Raw genomic sequence first — 17,131 nt, 5'->3', positions numbered from 1 at the left:
GTTTGAGAGAGCACCAGCAGGGGAGGGGCAAAGGGAGAGGGAGAAGCTGACTCCCTGCTGAGCAGGGAGCCTGACGCAGGGCTCAATCCCAGGATCCCGGGTTCATGACCTGAGCCAAAGGCAGACAGATGCTTAACCAACTGAGCCATCCAGGTGCCCCAAGAAATAAAGTTTTGACACATGCTACAACATCATAAATATTAAGAACATTATGCCAAGTAAAAGATCCAGACATGAATGGAATAAATACTGTATGACTTCCCTTGTATTCTCTAAAATAGACAAATTCATGCAGACAGAAAGTAATAAAGAGGTTAACGGGGACTGGAAGGAGAAAACAGAATTATTGCATGTGCATTTTTTTTTTTAAAGATTTTATTTATTTATTTGACAGAGAGAGAGATAGCGAGAGCAGGAATACAAGCAGGGGCTGGGGGAGTGGGAGAGGGAAAAGCAGGTTTCCTGCCAAGCAGGGAGCCCAATGTGGGACTCGATCCCAGGACCCTGGGATCATGACCTGAGCTGAAGGCAGACGCTTAACGACTGAGCCACCCAGGCACCCTGCATGTGCATTTTTAACATAAAATTGATCACTTTAACCATGGTTTTTTTTTTTTTTTTTTAAGATTTTATTTATTTGACAGAGAGCGAGAAAGCCAGAGAGGGAACACAAACAGGGGGAGTGGGAGAGGGAGAAGCAGGCTTCCCGTGGAGCAGGGAGCCCGATGCAGGGCTCGATCCCAGGACCCTGGGATCATGACCCGAGCCGAAGGCAGACGCTTAACGACTGAGCCACCCAGGCGCCCCAACTTTAACCATTTTTATATGCATTTTACCACAATAAGAATTAGTAATTTTTAAAAAACCTTAAGTAAAATACAAGTGATTCAGACACACATTTGTAAAGGCTGTTAAATATTAAAATGGTTAAAATAAGGGGCGCCTTGAGCTGTTGGTTAAGCATCTGCCTTCAGCTCAGGTCATGATCCCAGAGTCCCAGGATCAAGCCTGGAGTCAGGCTCCCAGCTCAGCAGGGAGTCTGCTTCTCCCTCTGACCCTCCCCCCTCTCATGCTCTCTCTCAAATAAATAAGTAAAATCTTTTTTAAAAATGGATAAATTTACGAAAACTGTAAATGTGTTCATTTTTTATGATATTAGAATTTAAGGAAATAAAGTAACCAAAATATTCAAACAAAAAAAGGGGAAAAAATCAGTATGAATATAAAAGACCTAAATGATTAGCAAGTTTGGTCTAATTCAAGATCACCATACCCAACAACTATAAAATACATATTCTTTTCAAGTGCAAATGGAGTATTTATGAAAACTAGCCATATGTTGGACCATTAAAGCAAGCCACAAATTCCAAAGACTCAAAATCACCTGGAATACCGTTTTTGCACATAAGCTAGAAATTAACAAAATGATCACTTAAAAATCTCGTGTTAAGGGGCGCCTGGGTGGCTCAGTTGGTTAAGCAACTGCCTCCGGCTCAGGTCATGATCCTGGAGTCCCGGGATCGAGTCCTACATCAGGCTCCCTGCTCAGCAGGGAGTCTGCTTCTCCCTCTGATCCTTCCCCTTCTCATGATCTCTCTCATTCTCTCTCTCAAATAAATAAATCAAATCTTAAAAAAAAAAAAAAAAAAATCTCCTGTTAGGAATTTACACTCGTATATAACCCAAGGCTCAACACCCCTGGCCATAAAAATCAGAAAGAATTTTATTAGCATGTATAATCATTATCTGAATGGTAAGAGTACTCCATATCAAAACTTAGAGAATACAAATACAGCTGAACTAAAGGAAAATTTTTATCTTTAAATGCATATATCTGGGAAGAAGGAAAGCTGAAAATCAAAGAGCTACGTATCCACTTAGAAAAAGGACAAAAAATTAAATACCAAAAAAAGGGAGGGGGAAAGGAAGGAACTAAAGACAAAATGAAATGAAATGTTGGTGAAAATATAAATAAAATTAAAAATGAATAAAACAGAAAACAATCAGAAATGGGAGCATCAATAAAAGCCAAATGTTAGTTCTTTGAAATCACCATGAGAAAAAGAGAAGGCATAAAAAAAACCCTTGTCAGAAATGAAAATGCGGATAACTCCACAGATTCTACTGAAATGAAAAAGACAGTAAGGATATTTTTTTTTTTTTAAGATTTTATTTATTTATTTGAGAGAGAGAGACATAGTGAGAGCAGGAACACAAGCAGGGGGAGTGGGAGAGGGAGAAGCAGGCTTCCTGCCGAGCAGGGAGCCCGATGTGGGACTTGATCCCAGGACCCTGGGATCATGACCTGAGCTGAAGGCAGACGCTTAACGACTGAGCCACCCAGGCTCCCATAAGGATACTTTTTAACAACTTTATTCCAATAAATTCAAAATTTTAGTTAGTTGAACAATATAAAAATATAACTTGCCAAAAGTTAATGCAAAAAATTAAAAGCTTAATAGCCCTATAACTTTCATATAAATTAATAATTAAAAGAAAACCCAAAACCAAGAACAAACCTTACTAATAAATATGACTTCAGGACCCTATGTCTTCACTGGTACCCTACATTTATTGAAAACAAAAACCAAAAAAAAGGGCCTATCTTACATAAACTCCAGAAAAATAGAAAGAGAAAATACTCCCTAATTTGTTTATAAGGTCAGCATAAACTTTATACCAAAACCAGGTAAGAAAGGAACATTCACGCCAATCTAAGTGATGAACACAATGGCAAAAAAACTCCTGAACAAAATTTTACACAGTGAATCCTAACAAGCAAGGAAGTTACCAAACACTCTCAGAGCCTGTGTGGGAAGAACTTAGGAGAAACCTAAAAAAAGGGCCTCCACCTGCCAGAGATGGGACAACTTGGCAATCATAAAAAACACCAGATCCAGCAGACTGAAGCACAGGAACCAGGGTGGGGGATTGATTAAATATTTGACAAGGGGCAATCCCTTCAGGTCCCCTCCCTCCTTAGGAGCTTTGTACCATCACTTTTGCTATTGCTCAATAAATTGCTCAACAAACCTTGCTTTGCTGCCCCCCAACAAAAAAATTCTCATGAAGAATATACTTACAACTAGAAGACAAGGAATCAACAAAAAACGTAAGAATAGTGCCAGGCAAAAGTGAAGAGGACCAGATCAGGAATATCAAGTTAGACAGGTACAAAGAACGTAAGTATAGAAACACTATTGTGGGGCGCCTGGGTGGCTCAGTTGGTTAAGCAACTGCCTTCGGCTCAGGTCATGATCCTGGAGTCCCTGGATCGAGTCCCGCATCGGGCTCCCTGCTCGGCGGGGAGTCTGCTTCTCCCTCTGACCCTCCCCCCTCTCATGTACTCGCTCTCTCTCATTCTCTCTCTTTCAAATAAATAAAATCTTAAAAAAAAAAAAAAAAAAGAAACACTATTGTGGTAAAGCAAACCTATGTGACTTCAAAGACTAGATTTATTTCAACAATGAAATACTTCATAAGTAAAAATAAGTAGCAGATTCATGTATTTTGCCATAGTTATGTCACTGCCCTCAACTGGCGTATAGGAATATAGCTATAAAGGTACATAGGAATAAAATTGACTTTTATGTATTGAACTTGTATCCCACAAACCTTGCTACATTTACTAGTTCATAACTGACGTAAACTGCACATACTATATTATACAATTTGATAAGCTCTGTCCTCTGTATCACCAGTGAAACCATTATCACAAACCAGAAAAACAACATAGTCATCATACCGAAAAGTTTCCTCATACTCCTTGTTATGAACCTTCCAAAATCTCTCCTTTCTACCATCGCCAATGACTTGTATTTTCTAGTATTTTAAGTAAATGGAAAAGAGCTCTAATTTGGTAAATGCATGATAGAATACCATTTGGTCAAGTTAAGTCGTGTCTGAAACAATCATTCAAAAGAATACTGGAGGGGCGCCTGGGTGGCTCAGTTGGTTAAGCGACAGCCTTCGGCTCAGGTCATGATCCTGGAGTCCCGGGATCGAGTCCCACATTGGGCTCCCTGCTCAGCGGGGAGTTTGCTTCTCCCTCTGACCCTCCCCCGTCTCGTGCTCTCTCTTATTCTCTCTCTCAAATAAATAAATAAAAATCTTAAAAAAAAAAAAAAAAAAGGAATACTGGAAAATAACATTATATCCACTTGAAAAAAAAAACAGGCATATTTAAAACCAGAAACATAGCAAAATATTCCCTCTGCCCAACAGTCCTCCCTAGCCCTCTTTTTTATTTTTATTTTTTTAAAGTAATCTCTATGCTCGGGGTGCCTGGGTGGCTCAGTTGTTAAGCATCTGCCTTTGGCTCAGGTCAGGATCCAAGGGTCCTGGGATCGAGCCCCGCATCGGGCTCCCTGCTCAGTGGGAAGCCTGCTTCTCCCTCTCCCACTCCCACTGCTTGTGTTTCCGCTCTTGCTGTCTCTCTCTGTCAAATAAATAAATAAAATCTTTAAAATAATAATAATAAAAAAATAATAAAGTAATCTCTATGCTCAACGTGGGGCTCGGAACTCACAACCCTGAGATCAAAAGTCACATGCTTGACCGACTGAGCCAGCCAGGTGCCCCTCCCTCTTCAGTTTATTTTTATTTATTTTTTTAAAAGATTTTATTTATTTTACAGAGAGAGAGATAGCGAGAGCAGGAACACAAGCAAGGGGAGTGGGAGAGGGAGAAGCAGGCTTCCTGCCGAGCAGGGAGCCCGATGTGGGACTCGATCCCAGGACCCTGGGATCATGACCTGAGCCGAAGGCAGACGCTTAACGACTGAGCCACCCAGGCGCCCTCCCTCTTCAGTTTAAATAACACATCCTCAGAGCAGCTTTCCTTCATCATTCTCCTATTAGTCTCCCCTACAGTGGCAATCTCTACCACTGCTCTCTGTCACTTGTGCTTAGTGTCAACATCTCTCTCCCCTCACAGACTGTGAATTCAGTAATGGAGGAATGTGTCTTGTTCGTAGCTGCATTCGTAATGCCTACCACACTTGGGACTTAGTAGTTACTTGATAAATGTTTGTTGAATGAAGGAAGGAACAGATGAATCAAATATTTTCAAATTTACCATTCAGAATAAGTAAAATACTAGCTTGCTCTATAGTAACTTTCCTCTGACTAGTATGAAAAGGCAAAAGGAAAAAGACACGGCACTGATAAGGTTCTCACACTGTCAATCTACCAAATTCATCTTTCAGAGCAAACAGAATACTGTTTCTAGGGGTAGCCATACTCCTAAAGTCCTTCATGAATCCTTTACCCTCTGTGGTATTATATGACAACTGTTTACAGAGTATAAAGTGATAGCCCAAGGCTTGGTTAGGAAGTGAATAGGGGCATATGCCATTTCCTTTAGATAGTTAAATACAGTTAAGATTAAATTCTAGATTCTAACAAGGTGAGAGCATAAACTCAAAAGACTTTTACAATCTCCATCCCCTCTTATCCGCTGGCTTAGATGATCTCCATATCCTATAGGGAGGGAGCCCCTCGATCCTATAACCGGGATTCTATACTCTTATTTAGCTCCTTTTATGCCTCCTAAGATGCATTCTTTTTCTTTCTTTCCCCAAGACTTATTTTTAAATAATCCCTATACCCAACATGGAGCAAAGGTACCTACCTATATAGAGCTTATGTTCTAGAGGGAAAAAACAGACGAAAAACAAATATTTAAAAAAATAAATATTAGAAGGTATGAGGAAAAAAGAGAAAAGAAAGATGATAAGAATGTGGGAAATGCTGACAAGAGAAAAGATGGGTGCAATTTTAAACAGATGGGTCAGAATAGTCTTCGTTGAGGGGATATGTGAGTAAACAGTGAGGGTTAATATATGGACTTACAGGGAGAAGTGTTTCAGGCAAAGAGAACAAGTATGGCAAAGATTGAAAGGCAACGGCATGCCTTTCCTGTCCTAACAGTGGCAAAGAAGCACTAAAATTAGAGTGGAGTAAACAACAGAGAGTAGTAGACGTCTTCACAAGAAAGTTACCAAACAAGATCAGATCTTACAGCACCTTACACACCACTGTAAGGAATTTGGCTTTTACTCTGAGTAAAATATGAACCACCACAGAGTTTTGGACAGAAAAGTGACATGATATGACTTACACTTCAAAGAGACCACTGTGCTGGCTATATTTAGGACAGAATGCAAAGGGGTAAGGGTAAAGCTGGAAAGATCAGGAGAATATTGTAGTAATTCAGTCAAGAGATGATGATGGCTTTGAGGGATGCCTGGCTGGCTCAACTGGTGGAGTATGTGACTCTTGATCTCAGGGTTGAATTCAAGCCCCACATTGTGTACAGAGATTACTTAAAAATAAATCTTGGGGAAAAAAAAGAAAAAGATGATGAAAGCTTGGATCAGGGTAGTGAGTAGCAGTGAAAGAGGTAAATTGGTCAGATACTAGGTAATTTTTGAAGGTTCAACAAAGAAGATTTGCTGATGCTTCAGATGTGGGATATATGAAAGAAGTTAAGGATGATTCCAAAGTTTCTGGCCTGAACAACTAGAATGATGGAAACACAGTTATCTGAGATAGGGTAGGCTATGGATGGAACAGGTTTGAGGTAGAAGATTAGGAGTTCAGTGTTGGCCATGTTGATTTTGAAATAAATGTCTTTTAGACATCCAAGTGGAGATGTTGGGTGGGGCTGGATATAAAAATCTGTGGAGTTTGGGAGAAAAGTCTGGGGTGGAGATTAAAGGTTAGAAATCATCAGACTAGGGGCGCCTGGGTGGCTCAGTCGTTAAGCGTCTGCCTTTGGCTCAGGTCATGATCCCAGGGTCCTGGGATCGAGCCCCACATTGGGCTCCCTACTCTGCGGGAAGCCTGCTTCTCCCTCTCCCATTCCCCCTGCTTGTATTCCCTCTTTCGCTGTGTCTCTCTCTGTCAAATAAATAAATAAAATCTTTAAAAAAAAAAAAAAAAAAAAGAAAAGAAATCATCAGACTATAAATAACTATAAATGACATATAAAGCTATGAAACTAAATTAAATCACTCTGGGAGACAGTAAAGAAAATGTGATCAAGAACTAAGCTCAGAGGCATTCCAATTTTAAAAGGCTGAGAAGAGGAACCAGCAAAGGAGACAGAAGGAGCAACCAATACAGTAGGAAGAAAACCAGGGGGCTATGGGGTTCCTGCAAGCCAAGTGAAGAATCAAGGAAAGAGAGACGAACTCTCTAAAATAGTTCTGATCTATTAAGCAAAGACTGTTGAGAGGAAGAACGCAGAAGTGGAAGCCAGGAAGGAGATAGAGGTGGTACTATTAGCAAAATGTATACCTTCCCACCCTAATCCTTTCTGTGCCAAAAAAATTCCTAAATACTGGGACATAAACATGAATAATACACTGTCCCTGACTTCAAAATAGTCCAATTATGTGCTAAGAAATGTATAAAATTGGACTTTCCATTTTTTCTGAAGTACCAGCCCACTATATATATATATACATATTTTTTTTTTTTAAGATTTTATTTATTTATTTGAGAGAGTGAGTGAGCGTGAGCTGGAGGGAGAGGGAGAGGAAAACAGGCTCCACACATAAAATTACGTAGAGATATTCTGAATTGGTTTGGCCAATGTAAGTTTTAAGAAAAAAGTGTCTTCTGCTTAAAATTATGTAAGCACTAAAATCTCAAAATAAAACAAAAAAACCTGCATATTAGTAGAACAGTAAAAATATTTTTATGTTAACCATGGTTATCCTTGAAGAACGATCAGGCCACTTTTATTATTTGTGATATTCTCTATTTTTAAAATTAAAAACAGGGGCGCCTGGGTGGCTCAGCCGGTTAAGTGTCTGACTCTTGGTTTTGGCTCAGGTCACTATCTCCTGGGTCACAGGACAGAGCCCCGGGTCAAGCTTCCGGGGTTTGGGCTCCGTGCTCAGTGGGGAGTCTGCTTGAAGATTCTCTCCCTCTACCCCCTTCCCCTACTCGAGCATGTCCATGCTCTCTTTCTCTCTCTAAAATAAATAGATAAACAGATAAATCCTTAAGCAAACAAAAACCTAAACTTACAACATTTGTACTACATTTAGGTAAATACATATTATTTTGTACTTAGTTTAAATTAATATTTACTTTTAATTTATGTTAACAAAAATAAACTCACTTGGGCATGAATGCTCCATTGGCTAATGATGGCTCATCATCATCCAGCCCATCGAAGAGATGTGACTTGGCTGTGCCTGTTGTTTGTAAAGCCTTTGGTCGAACTCTGGTGGCAGGGCGGGGTGTTAGTTTATAATGAGTAGGTGTAGTGAGAGCCTTCTGGGCTGCTGGATTTGTTGGTTTCAATCTCTGAAAAACAAAAGCATCAAGGAAAATTCCAGTTTAACTCAAATGCATTATTTGGCCTTAAAAAAAAATCTTAACATAATTCAAATGTCTTTGCCATTTATCCAACTAGATACCTCTGTGTATTTTTCAACTAAACCAAAAATCTTTAACTTCAAAATAAACTGAGATGCACCATGAATACTCAACTGTGCAATCCAAATCACTCTTTAAAAAATGGTTATTAGCTGGCATTTATTCAGTATTTAGTAAACATTGGTAGTTGCCATGAGTCAAACGCTAAGTACTGGCAATAAAAATAATGAAATCACTTTCCCTGATTTTTGAGGAAATTACAAGTTAGTAGAAGAGACATACAACTAAAATAAGACTTTAGGTTGATTTTGATGGCACCTTTATTATTTTCTGTAACATCTGCTGGATGTTATACATTTGTTTTCCTACTAAACATTATACATGGGATTATATAACCACTTGAAACAACAATGTCTAACATATAAAACCCTGTCACAGTTTATGTTTCTCTTTACAATGCAAACTGTTTATACTTCAGCAACAATGAACATTCCTAGATCTTTTTTGTGATCTCTCACAATTGTGTGTCATTGCTTGGAATGTCTTAACCTAGATCTACCAACTTCTCCATATATACTCAAAAAAAGTTAAATGTTACCTCTTTTGCAAAGCCTTATCAAACTCACCCAAAAGTCTACGCTCTTCCTTAACATAATATTCACCATTTTAACGCAAACTCTTCAGGGGGGTTTAGTATATCTACTAAGTTATGCAAGAATCACCACTATGATCGGGCTCCCTGCTCGGCGGGGAGTCTGCTTCTCCCTCTGACCCTCCCCCCTCTCATGTGCTTTCTCTCTCTCTCTCTCTCAAATAAATAAATAAAATCTTAAAAAAAAAAAAAAAAAAAAGAATCACCACTATGTAAGTCCAGAACATTCCCCTCACTCCAAAAAGAAATGTTGTGCCTCCCAATTCCAGTTTCCCTAGGCAAACATGAATCTACTGTGTCTCAATAAATTTGCCTATTCTAAGCATTTTATATGAATGGAATCATGTGGCCTCTTGTGTCTGCCTTCTTTCACCCAGCATGTTTTCAAGGTTCACCCATGTTGTATGTAGCACGTTATCAGTACTTCATTCCTTTTTATGGCTGAATGACATTTCATCATATATATGTGTGTATATATACACACACACACATTTTGTTTATCCATTCACCCGCTAATGGGCTATTTTATTACTGTATTTACTATATTGAGCTTGAGTGAATTTAAACACATTAACAGGGGCGCCTGGGTGGCTCAGTCGTTAAGCCGTCTGCCTTCGGCTTGGGTGATGATCCCAGGGTCCTGGGATCGAGCCCCTGCATCGGGCTCCCTGCTCCACGGAAAGCCTGCTTCTCCCTCTCCCACTCCCCCTGCTTGTGTTCCCTCTCTCGCTTTGTCTCTGTCAAATAAATAAATAAAATCTTAAAAAAAACCCCAAAAACACACATTAACAGATCCAATCTTTTTTTTTTTTTTTAAAGATTTTATTTATTTATTTGACAGAGAGAGACACAGCGAGAGAGGACCACAAGCAGGGGGAGTGAAAGTGGGAGAAGCAGGCTTCCCGCCGAGCAGGGAGCCCGATGCGGGGCTCGATCCCAGGACGCTGGGATCATGACCTGAGCGGAAGGCAGGCGCTTAACGACTGAGCCACCCAGGCACCCCGTCAGATCCAATCTTCTGACTAAATAAATAGCAAGCTCTTAGAAGATAAGTTCTTGTTTTCATTTTGTATCCTCAGTACTGAACACAGTGACTAGCACATATTTAGGCCTATAATTATGCTGCACAAATAACACATAATTTTCTTTTCTTTTTTAAAGTAGGCTCCATGCCCAGCATGGAGCCCAATGCAGGGCTTGAACTCATAACCCTGAGATCAAGACCTGAGCTGAGATCAAGAGTCAGACACTTAACTGACCAAGCCACCTAGATGTCCCACACAAACTTTTCATCTAAGCAAAACTTGTATTTATGCAGCATGTTAAAAAGCACTTTAGATTCCTATCTTATCTTTATATCTAGTTATAGGGTTAATTCAAAAAACCAGTGAGGGAGAAACGAGATGACATAAATAACTGAGCAATAGTACCTGTAGACTAACCAACTTATTATAAATAAGCCAGGTATGCATTATCTCACTTAATTCTCAAGATTAAAGAGTATTACTATCCCCATTTTACAGATGAAGAAACACATTCAGAAGCAGAAAGACATGCTCATTATACATGGTAACACAAGGATTAAACAGACCAAAGCCTACTTTTAACCCACACCACAGTGAGCAGAAGATCATTTCTTTGACACTAGAGCATAAAAAATTAAGACAAAGTTAACTGTAGAAACCAGGAGAAAAGATACTGATATGCCACTTAAGAATATTATGATTTTCAGGGGCGCGTGGGTGGCTCAGTCGTTAAGCGTCTGCCTTCAGCTCAGGTCATGATCCCAGGGTCCTGGGATCGAGTCCCGCATCGGGCTCCCTGCTCTGCAGGAAGCCTGCTTCTCCCTCTCCCCTCCCCCTGCTTGTGTTCCCTCTCTCACTCTGTCTCTCTCTGTCAAATAAATAAAATCTTTAAAAAAAAAAAAAAAAGAATATTATGATTTTCAGAAAATCAGCCTCTCTGAGCCTTAGTTTGCTCAACTATAAAATGGGAATAATAAGATATGCCTTATTTCAGGGTTACTGAAAAGTCTCAGCCCTCACCTTCAGTCCAGTGTTCATTTCACTATTTTAGTCATGCTGCCTTCCAGATACAGCAAACATAATGTATCTCCTGGCTCAGTGAAAAGCACAAATAATGTGTCTTAAAAACTTAATTACATCTAACTCTGCTTAAGCTATATATTAAGAAATTATATTCTCCACATTTAGTTTCTCTTGATCTGAGAATAAACTTTACAAAAGCATCCTTAAAATCGGAGGGGTAGACGAACCATGAGAGACGATGGACTCTGAAAAACAAACAGGGTTCTAGAGGGGAAGGGGGTGGGAGGATGGGTTAGCCTGGTGGTGGGTATTGAGGAGGGCACATTCTGCATGGAGCACTGGGTGTTATGCACAAACAATGAATCACGGAACACTTCATCTAAAACTAATGATGTAATGTATGGGAATTAACATAAGAATAAAAAAAATAAATATAAAAAAAAAAAGCATCCTTAAATTTACCTCTTCTTTCTTCTTAGGGTCTGACATGGGATTCCGGAAGAGAGGAGAGTCTCCAAAAGGTGAGTACGTTAAACTATTGATGTGCTGTTGGAGAACAGCTTGCTGGGCAGCAGAAGCATTGGGATCTGTCAAAGCTTTTTGGAAAAAAAGAAAAGAGAAAGGAAGATGTCAGTCCAGGGATCCAATGCAATTAGAGCAAGAGAACACAGAATCATTTTGGAGACGTCTTCAAAATGTTCAGACTCACTCAATGGCATTATTGGTGGAGAGCAGAGGAGCAAACTGTGAAGAAAATCAACAACCAAATAAACTAATGGGTAAAAGATACGAAGAGGCATTTCATAAAAGACAACACACAAAAAATTTTACTTAGGTGTTTGTTGTCACTAATAATCAATGAAATGCAATTTAAACAACCTTGAAGAAATATTTTATATCTACCTCATTATCTATTAGTTGTATATGTATCAGCTGTATCAAAAGAATTATAGTCTTTGACTTCCAGACACATTATAAATTGACTTACTCTGTCTAAAAGAAACAACAACAGTACATAAAGCAAATACTGTTTTTATATTTTTTAACCTACTCATATCAATCATGGAAATTTAACCCAAGGGTTTAAACAAACTAGAAACAAAGAAATGTTTATAAATATTCAATAAATATTATCTATAATTGTTAGGACTTGAAAACAACCTATACCCAACATTAATAGTTGTAAAAATCATGATACATCAACATGGTGGGTTAAATAGTTATTAAAAATAATGACAATGTGTTTCACGGTGGAAATAAGGAAGTATCTTTGATTTAATTTAGTAAGTAAAAATTCCAGAATAAAAAATATTAAGTATACTAAGACTATTGAGGAAGAAAGTGGAATACAAAAAATGAAAATGGCTGTAAAGGTGTCCTTATATGTTTATTATTTACATTTAATATTCATATTCAAGTAAAAATTGAAAGAAAAAATATCACTCCAATTAGTCTAATTTTCTTTTAAAGTGTAAAAACATGTCATTAGTCACAGAGAATTTAGGGAACAGAAAAGGAATGATGATCTATATCACACACAGTAAAAAATAAACAAGAAAACCCCCACAACTATCTGCATTATACCCTGATTGATGAAGAAACCTCTTTGCAAAATAGTTCCAAATGATTAAAAAAAATAATAATAAAATCACACCTAAATAATTTTAGAGATTAAAACACTTTTTTCCTTTGTAAGTGTTTAAAACAAGGCTAATGCCAAAACATAATAAGATAATCCACAATGAAGGAATCCCTCAATCAAAACATTTGGAAAATTTTAATACAACAGGGAGAAAAAAAGCACAACAGCAACAGCAGCAACAACAAACCCAGAACAGAGCTAAAGCTTAAGTAACGAAAAAGGGGTAAATCCACCTTAGTCAAATTAAGCTTTCTTAAAATCAGATGTATTAATTAAATACTAAAACTGTGGGCGCCTGGGTGGCTCAGATGGTTAAGCGTCTGCCTTCGGCTCAGGTCATGATCCCAGAGTCCTGGGATTGAGTCCCGCATCAGGCTCCCTGCTCTGTGGGAAGTCTGCTTCTCCCTCTGCCTCTCTCTCTCTCTCTCTCATGAATAAATAAATAAAATCTTTAAAAAAAAAAAAAAACCAACTAAAACTGTATGCTAATATGTAAGGGGAAAGTACAAGTTTGCTCAAGACTGTGAAACCCAGAGGAGATGTCAATTTAAAGAGCATATAGCAAATCATCTGTATGATGTTCCTAAATCCAATTTAAGTATCAGTGAGGAAAAAAAATATAAAAAAGTAGCTTCAGTACAGAGTGCCACACAACAATAGCATAAATGTTATTCTATGGACTATTCAAGGAGACTCAAGAAAACCTGGAAGTTTTTGTAAGAATTCTAATATTCACTAGTCAGTCTATTACTTGACAGGCAATTATGCATTAAAAATAACACTGACATGTACCAGCTGATCCCATCATTAACAAGTATAATAGGTCACCCCATCTGGGCTTACTCAAAAGAATAAGAACTCCTTTAACAAATCCGAACGTAATTAGGAAAGTGTGTGAACAGGATGTTTTTATTTTTGTATGCTTAAATATGAAATATTCTCTAAGTTAACTGTATTATTTAAAAATACAGATAAGAGAGCTGGTATGTTAGCAAAAATAAGAGAACAATCAAGCATAAGCACTAGTTAAGCTACCATTTGTGTTACAGTCAATTCCGGTCACAATAATTTGAAAACATACTGAAAAGCCACATCATGACCAAATGATTAAAGGCACAGGAAAAAGTATAAAAAATAAAGTCTGAGAATAGAAAAACCTGATGATATTTTATCTGGAAGAAGGACAATAGGGTTACTGCAAAGAAACTGTACCAGACTGGTTTGCTTAGCTTAGGAGGTAAAAGTAGAACCACTGAGTGGAAATTCTAGGGAGGCATGTTTTGGTTTCTAAACAACCTGAACAAAACAATGGACCAGAATGACTTGGAAAACTGTAACTGAGAACTCCCACAGTAAGAGAGGACTCACATAAGCACTAAAGCACCTTCCAACTAACATCCTATGATACAAAGATGTACATTCTAAAAGGCAATACGGCTACTTTTAAATGTGTGGTAACAGTACCATATGTAACTGTAGTATTAAATGCTTATATCAGGAACTTTTAATTGACTTCAGAAAAAGATGCATTATCAAAAACCATTCAAAGGGTGCCTGGCTGGCTCAGTCAGAAGATCATGCTACTCCTAATCTCGGCGTTGAGTTCAAATCCCACGCTGGGTGTAGAAATTACTTAAATAAATAAATAAAAAATTTTTAAAAACCCAAACTATTCAAAACACTATCCAGGTAAAAATGGCAGGTTACAATATTTATGGTATGTCCTCCTACTGAAAACAACTAAAACTAAAGAAAAGAAATAAAAGTGAAAATATCACTTTTAATGATAAAGCTTATTCTAATGTTCACACAAATTAGAATTCTAATTCACCTCCAAACCAAAGATCTAAGTAAAATCTGTTTTTTAAAAAAGATTTTATTTATTTATTTGAGAGGAGAGTGAGTGAGTGAGAGGGAGAAAGAGAGAGCGTGCGAGTGTGCACGCACGAACGGGAAGGAGGAGCAGAGGGAGAGGGAGAAGGAGACTCCCCGATGAGCAAGGAGCCGGATGCAGGGCTCAATCCCAGGACCCCGGGATCATGACCTGAGCCAAAGGCAGATGCTTAACCAACTGAGCCACCCAGGTGCCCCTATGTTAAATCTATGTTTAAAACAAATTAAAATATATCTATATAACCCACAATGACAAAGAATGGGACATAACAAACGAACAGAAGAGAAAATATAACAAATTTCTAGGGGAAAGAAGTGGACAGAGGAGTGACAAAGCAGGATACAGCAAAGGATAGCTTAGAGTACATTCATAGGGGATTACAGCCCAAAGTGGAGCATATCTGCCCTGTAGAATCCCAGAAAGATTAGGGATTCAATGATACCAAGTTTGATGAAGTGAGACTGAAAGCAGGAGAGATGAACCAATGCAAAGTACATATACAAACACCCATACCTTCATCCTTCCTAATCCCTGATCCTCAAGAGATAAGCCAAACATCAGAGAGTGTGCCTCTGATGAAACCAAATTAACATATGGAAAGAACAAGGACAACTTGTTTCAGTACTTGCATCATCCCAGAGCTAAGAATATAACAATCAGAGGACCCTTAGATAATAGCTGGTTCCTGGACTACTTACCTTAAAGTGAAACTTACTGGTAAACAAGCTCTACGCATACACAAACTGCCAGTGAGCTTTTTATTATTTTATTCTTGAATATGAATGGTAAAGATCACAGAGCATTAAAGAGTAGGACCAAAGCAAAAATAATCCTGAAGATTTAAGGCACAGAAAAGTCCTAAAAAAATTTTTTTAATGCCAATTAACAAAGTTTCAAGAAAAAATTGCATCTAAGAACCAGATGCTTGAGAAAAGGAACTGTCAGAGAATGAGAAAGAATTCTTGCTAAGTTGAAAATAAAAATCCAAAACGATGATGATTTAGAAGACATTCAGAAATCTCCTAAAAAGTAGAAACACAGCTTAAAAATCAAGCATTTAGAAAGGGGGCACCTGAGTGGCTCAGCTGGTTAACTGTCTGACTCTTGATTTTGGCTCAGGTCATGATCAGGGTTGTGAGACAGAGCCCCATGTCGGGCTCTGGGCTGGGTGTGGAGTCTGCTTAAGATTCTCTCTCCTTCTCCCTTTGCCCCTCCCCCACTCTAAAAAACAAACAAACAAAAAAGATAGGGTATAAGCAATTCAGTGAAATTTCAGGACAAAGGGACAATCCTAAATGCCTGTGGGGGTAGTAGCTGAACACATCTCAAGAATCAGAAAAGCATTAGACTTCACAGCACATAATGGTTAATGCAAGGAATATAGTCCAAGTTCTGAGGATAAATTATTTTCACACTAGAATTCCATAACATTAAAGCATGAGGAACAAAAAAAGGTATTTTCAGACCTATAAGTGATCGAAGTTTACCCTTCATATACACTTTACTTAAAAACACATTCCAGACAATTCAGGAAATAAATAAAAGGGAAAAACCTACACCTAGGACAGAGGAGTTCCCACTGAGTAGCCCTGAAGGGAATACTGAGAGCAATGCTGAAGGCCTAGGGAATAATCAGAGTTCATACTGCTGCAGGAGGAAGGACAGAGGGATCAATGAGTGACATATTCAGGGTAAAAGAATTCTGATACCATCCTTAAGAATTTGGACCAGTTCAGGAAGGTGATAAGGACTGGTAATCCAAGGGGAAAAAAGAATTAGAAATTCTAGAATGAAAAAGCTGTATAAAAAAGGTATATGTGGCTGGGCAGCAACGTTTTCATAGTTGTAATAATACGCTGTGTTCACCTTTACAACTTTTAAATTATTCTTTAATCAGAGAAAAGATGACGGTAATAATTATAGGACAGAATACATTATCATCACTTTCAATATGAAAATATAAAGATGGCAAAAGAAGAAATGAGGAAAAAAGAAGGGTAAGAAAGGGCACTAATACCCTTACTTGATCAAGAGGACTCAAGAAATACTCTCAGTTGACAGAACAAGAAAAAGTATGTAGGGACACGGCTTAAATTTGCAAAAAGCTTATCCAAATGTGGTACACGGATCATGATAGTATGGGAGATGAACTTCATGGTACATCTTTCTCTTGCTCTCTCTCATTCACTCAGTTACTCTTATTTATGCCAGGTGGTAACAGTTTTTTATCTCCAACAGAACAGATTTCTTTTAAAAAGGTATTTAAGCTAAAAAGTTAATTTTAATTTAAAAATAATGACAGACGTAGGAGGCAGAGAGGGCAAAAACTACGAAAGGGTATTCAAATGAACGAAGTATGAAAAACACTCCAGTAGATAAAACTAAACTTAGGGTATTTAGTAACATAGCTATATTAGGAGAAGTGAATAAAGAACACAGAAGTAGGTGATAAGTGAGCTCTATTTCTCATCTACCATTAACAAGTTAAATTTATTTAAGACT

General features: G+C 38.1%; 1 protein-coding gene across 5 annotated transcripts in view; it reads right to left on the bottom strand.

Annotated features, from left to right (window-relative positions):
* The window catches only part of NUP98 (nucleoporin 98 and 96 precursor), a 120,198-nt gene that overhangs the window by 56,844 nt on the left and 46,223 nt on the right, over window positions 1-17,131 (bottom strand). For all 5 annotated transcript variants that reach the window (XM_034995418.1, XM_034995420.1, XM_034995421.1 and 2 more), the window contains 2 exons: window positions 11,556-11,689; window positions 8,134-8,321 (listed from right to left, as the gene is read on the bottom strand). In XM_034995418.1, coding sequence (XP_034851309.1) covers window positions 8,134-8,321; window positions 11,556-11,689 — 322 coding nt within the window. The remainder of the gene's footprint in view (window positions 1-8,133; window positions 8,322-11,555; window positions 11,690-17,131) is intronic.

Source organism: Mirounga leonina, unplaced genomic scaffold (assembly GCF_011800145.1).
Source record: "Mirounga leonina isolate KUSES-001 unplaced genomic scaffold, KU_Mleo_1.0 Mir_92, whole genome shotgun sequence".
Taxonomy (NCBI): Eukaryota; Metazoa; Chordata; class Mammalia; order Carnivora; family Phocidae; genus Mirounga; species Mirounga leonina.
Note: the sequence above shows the minus strand (reverse complement) of the source record. Positions and strands in the feature narration are given on the sequence as shown.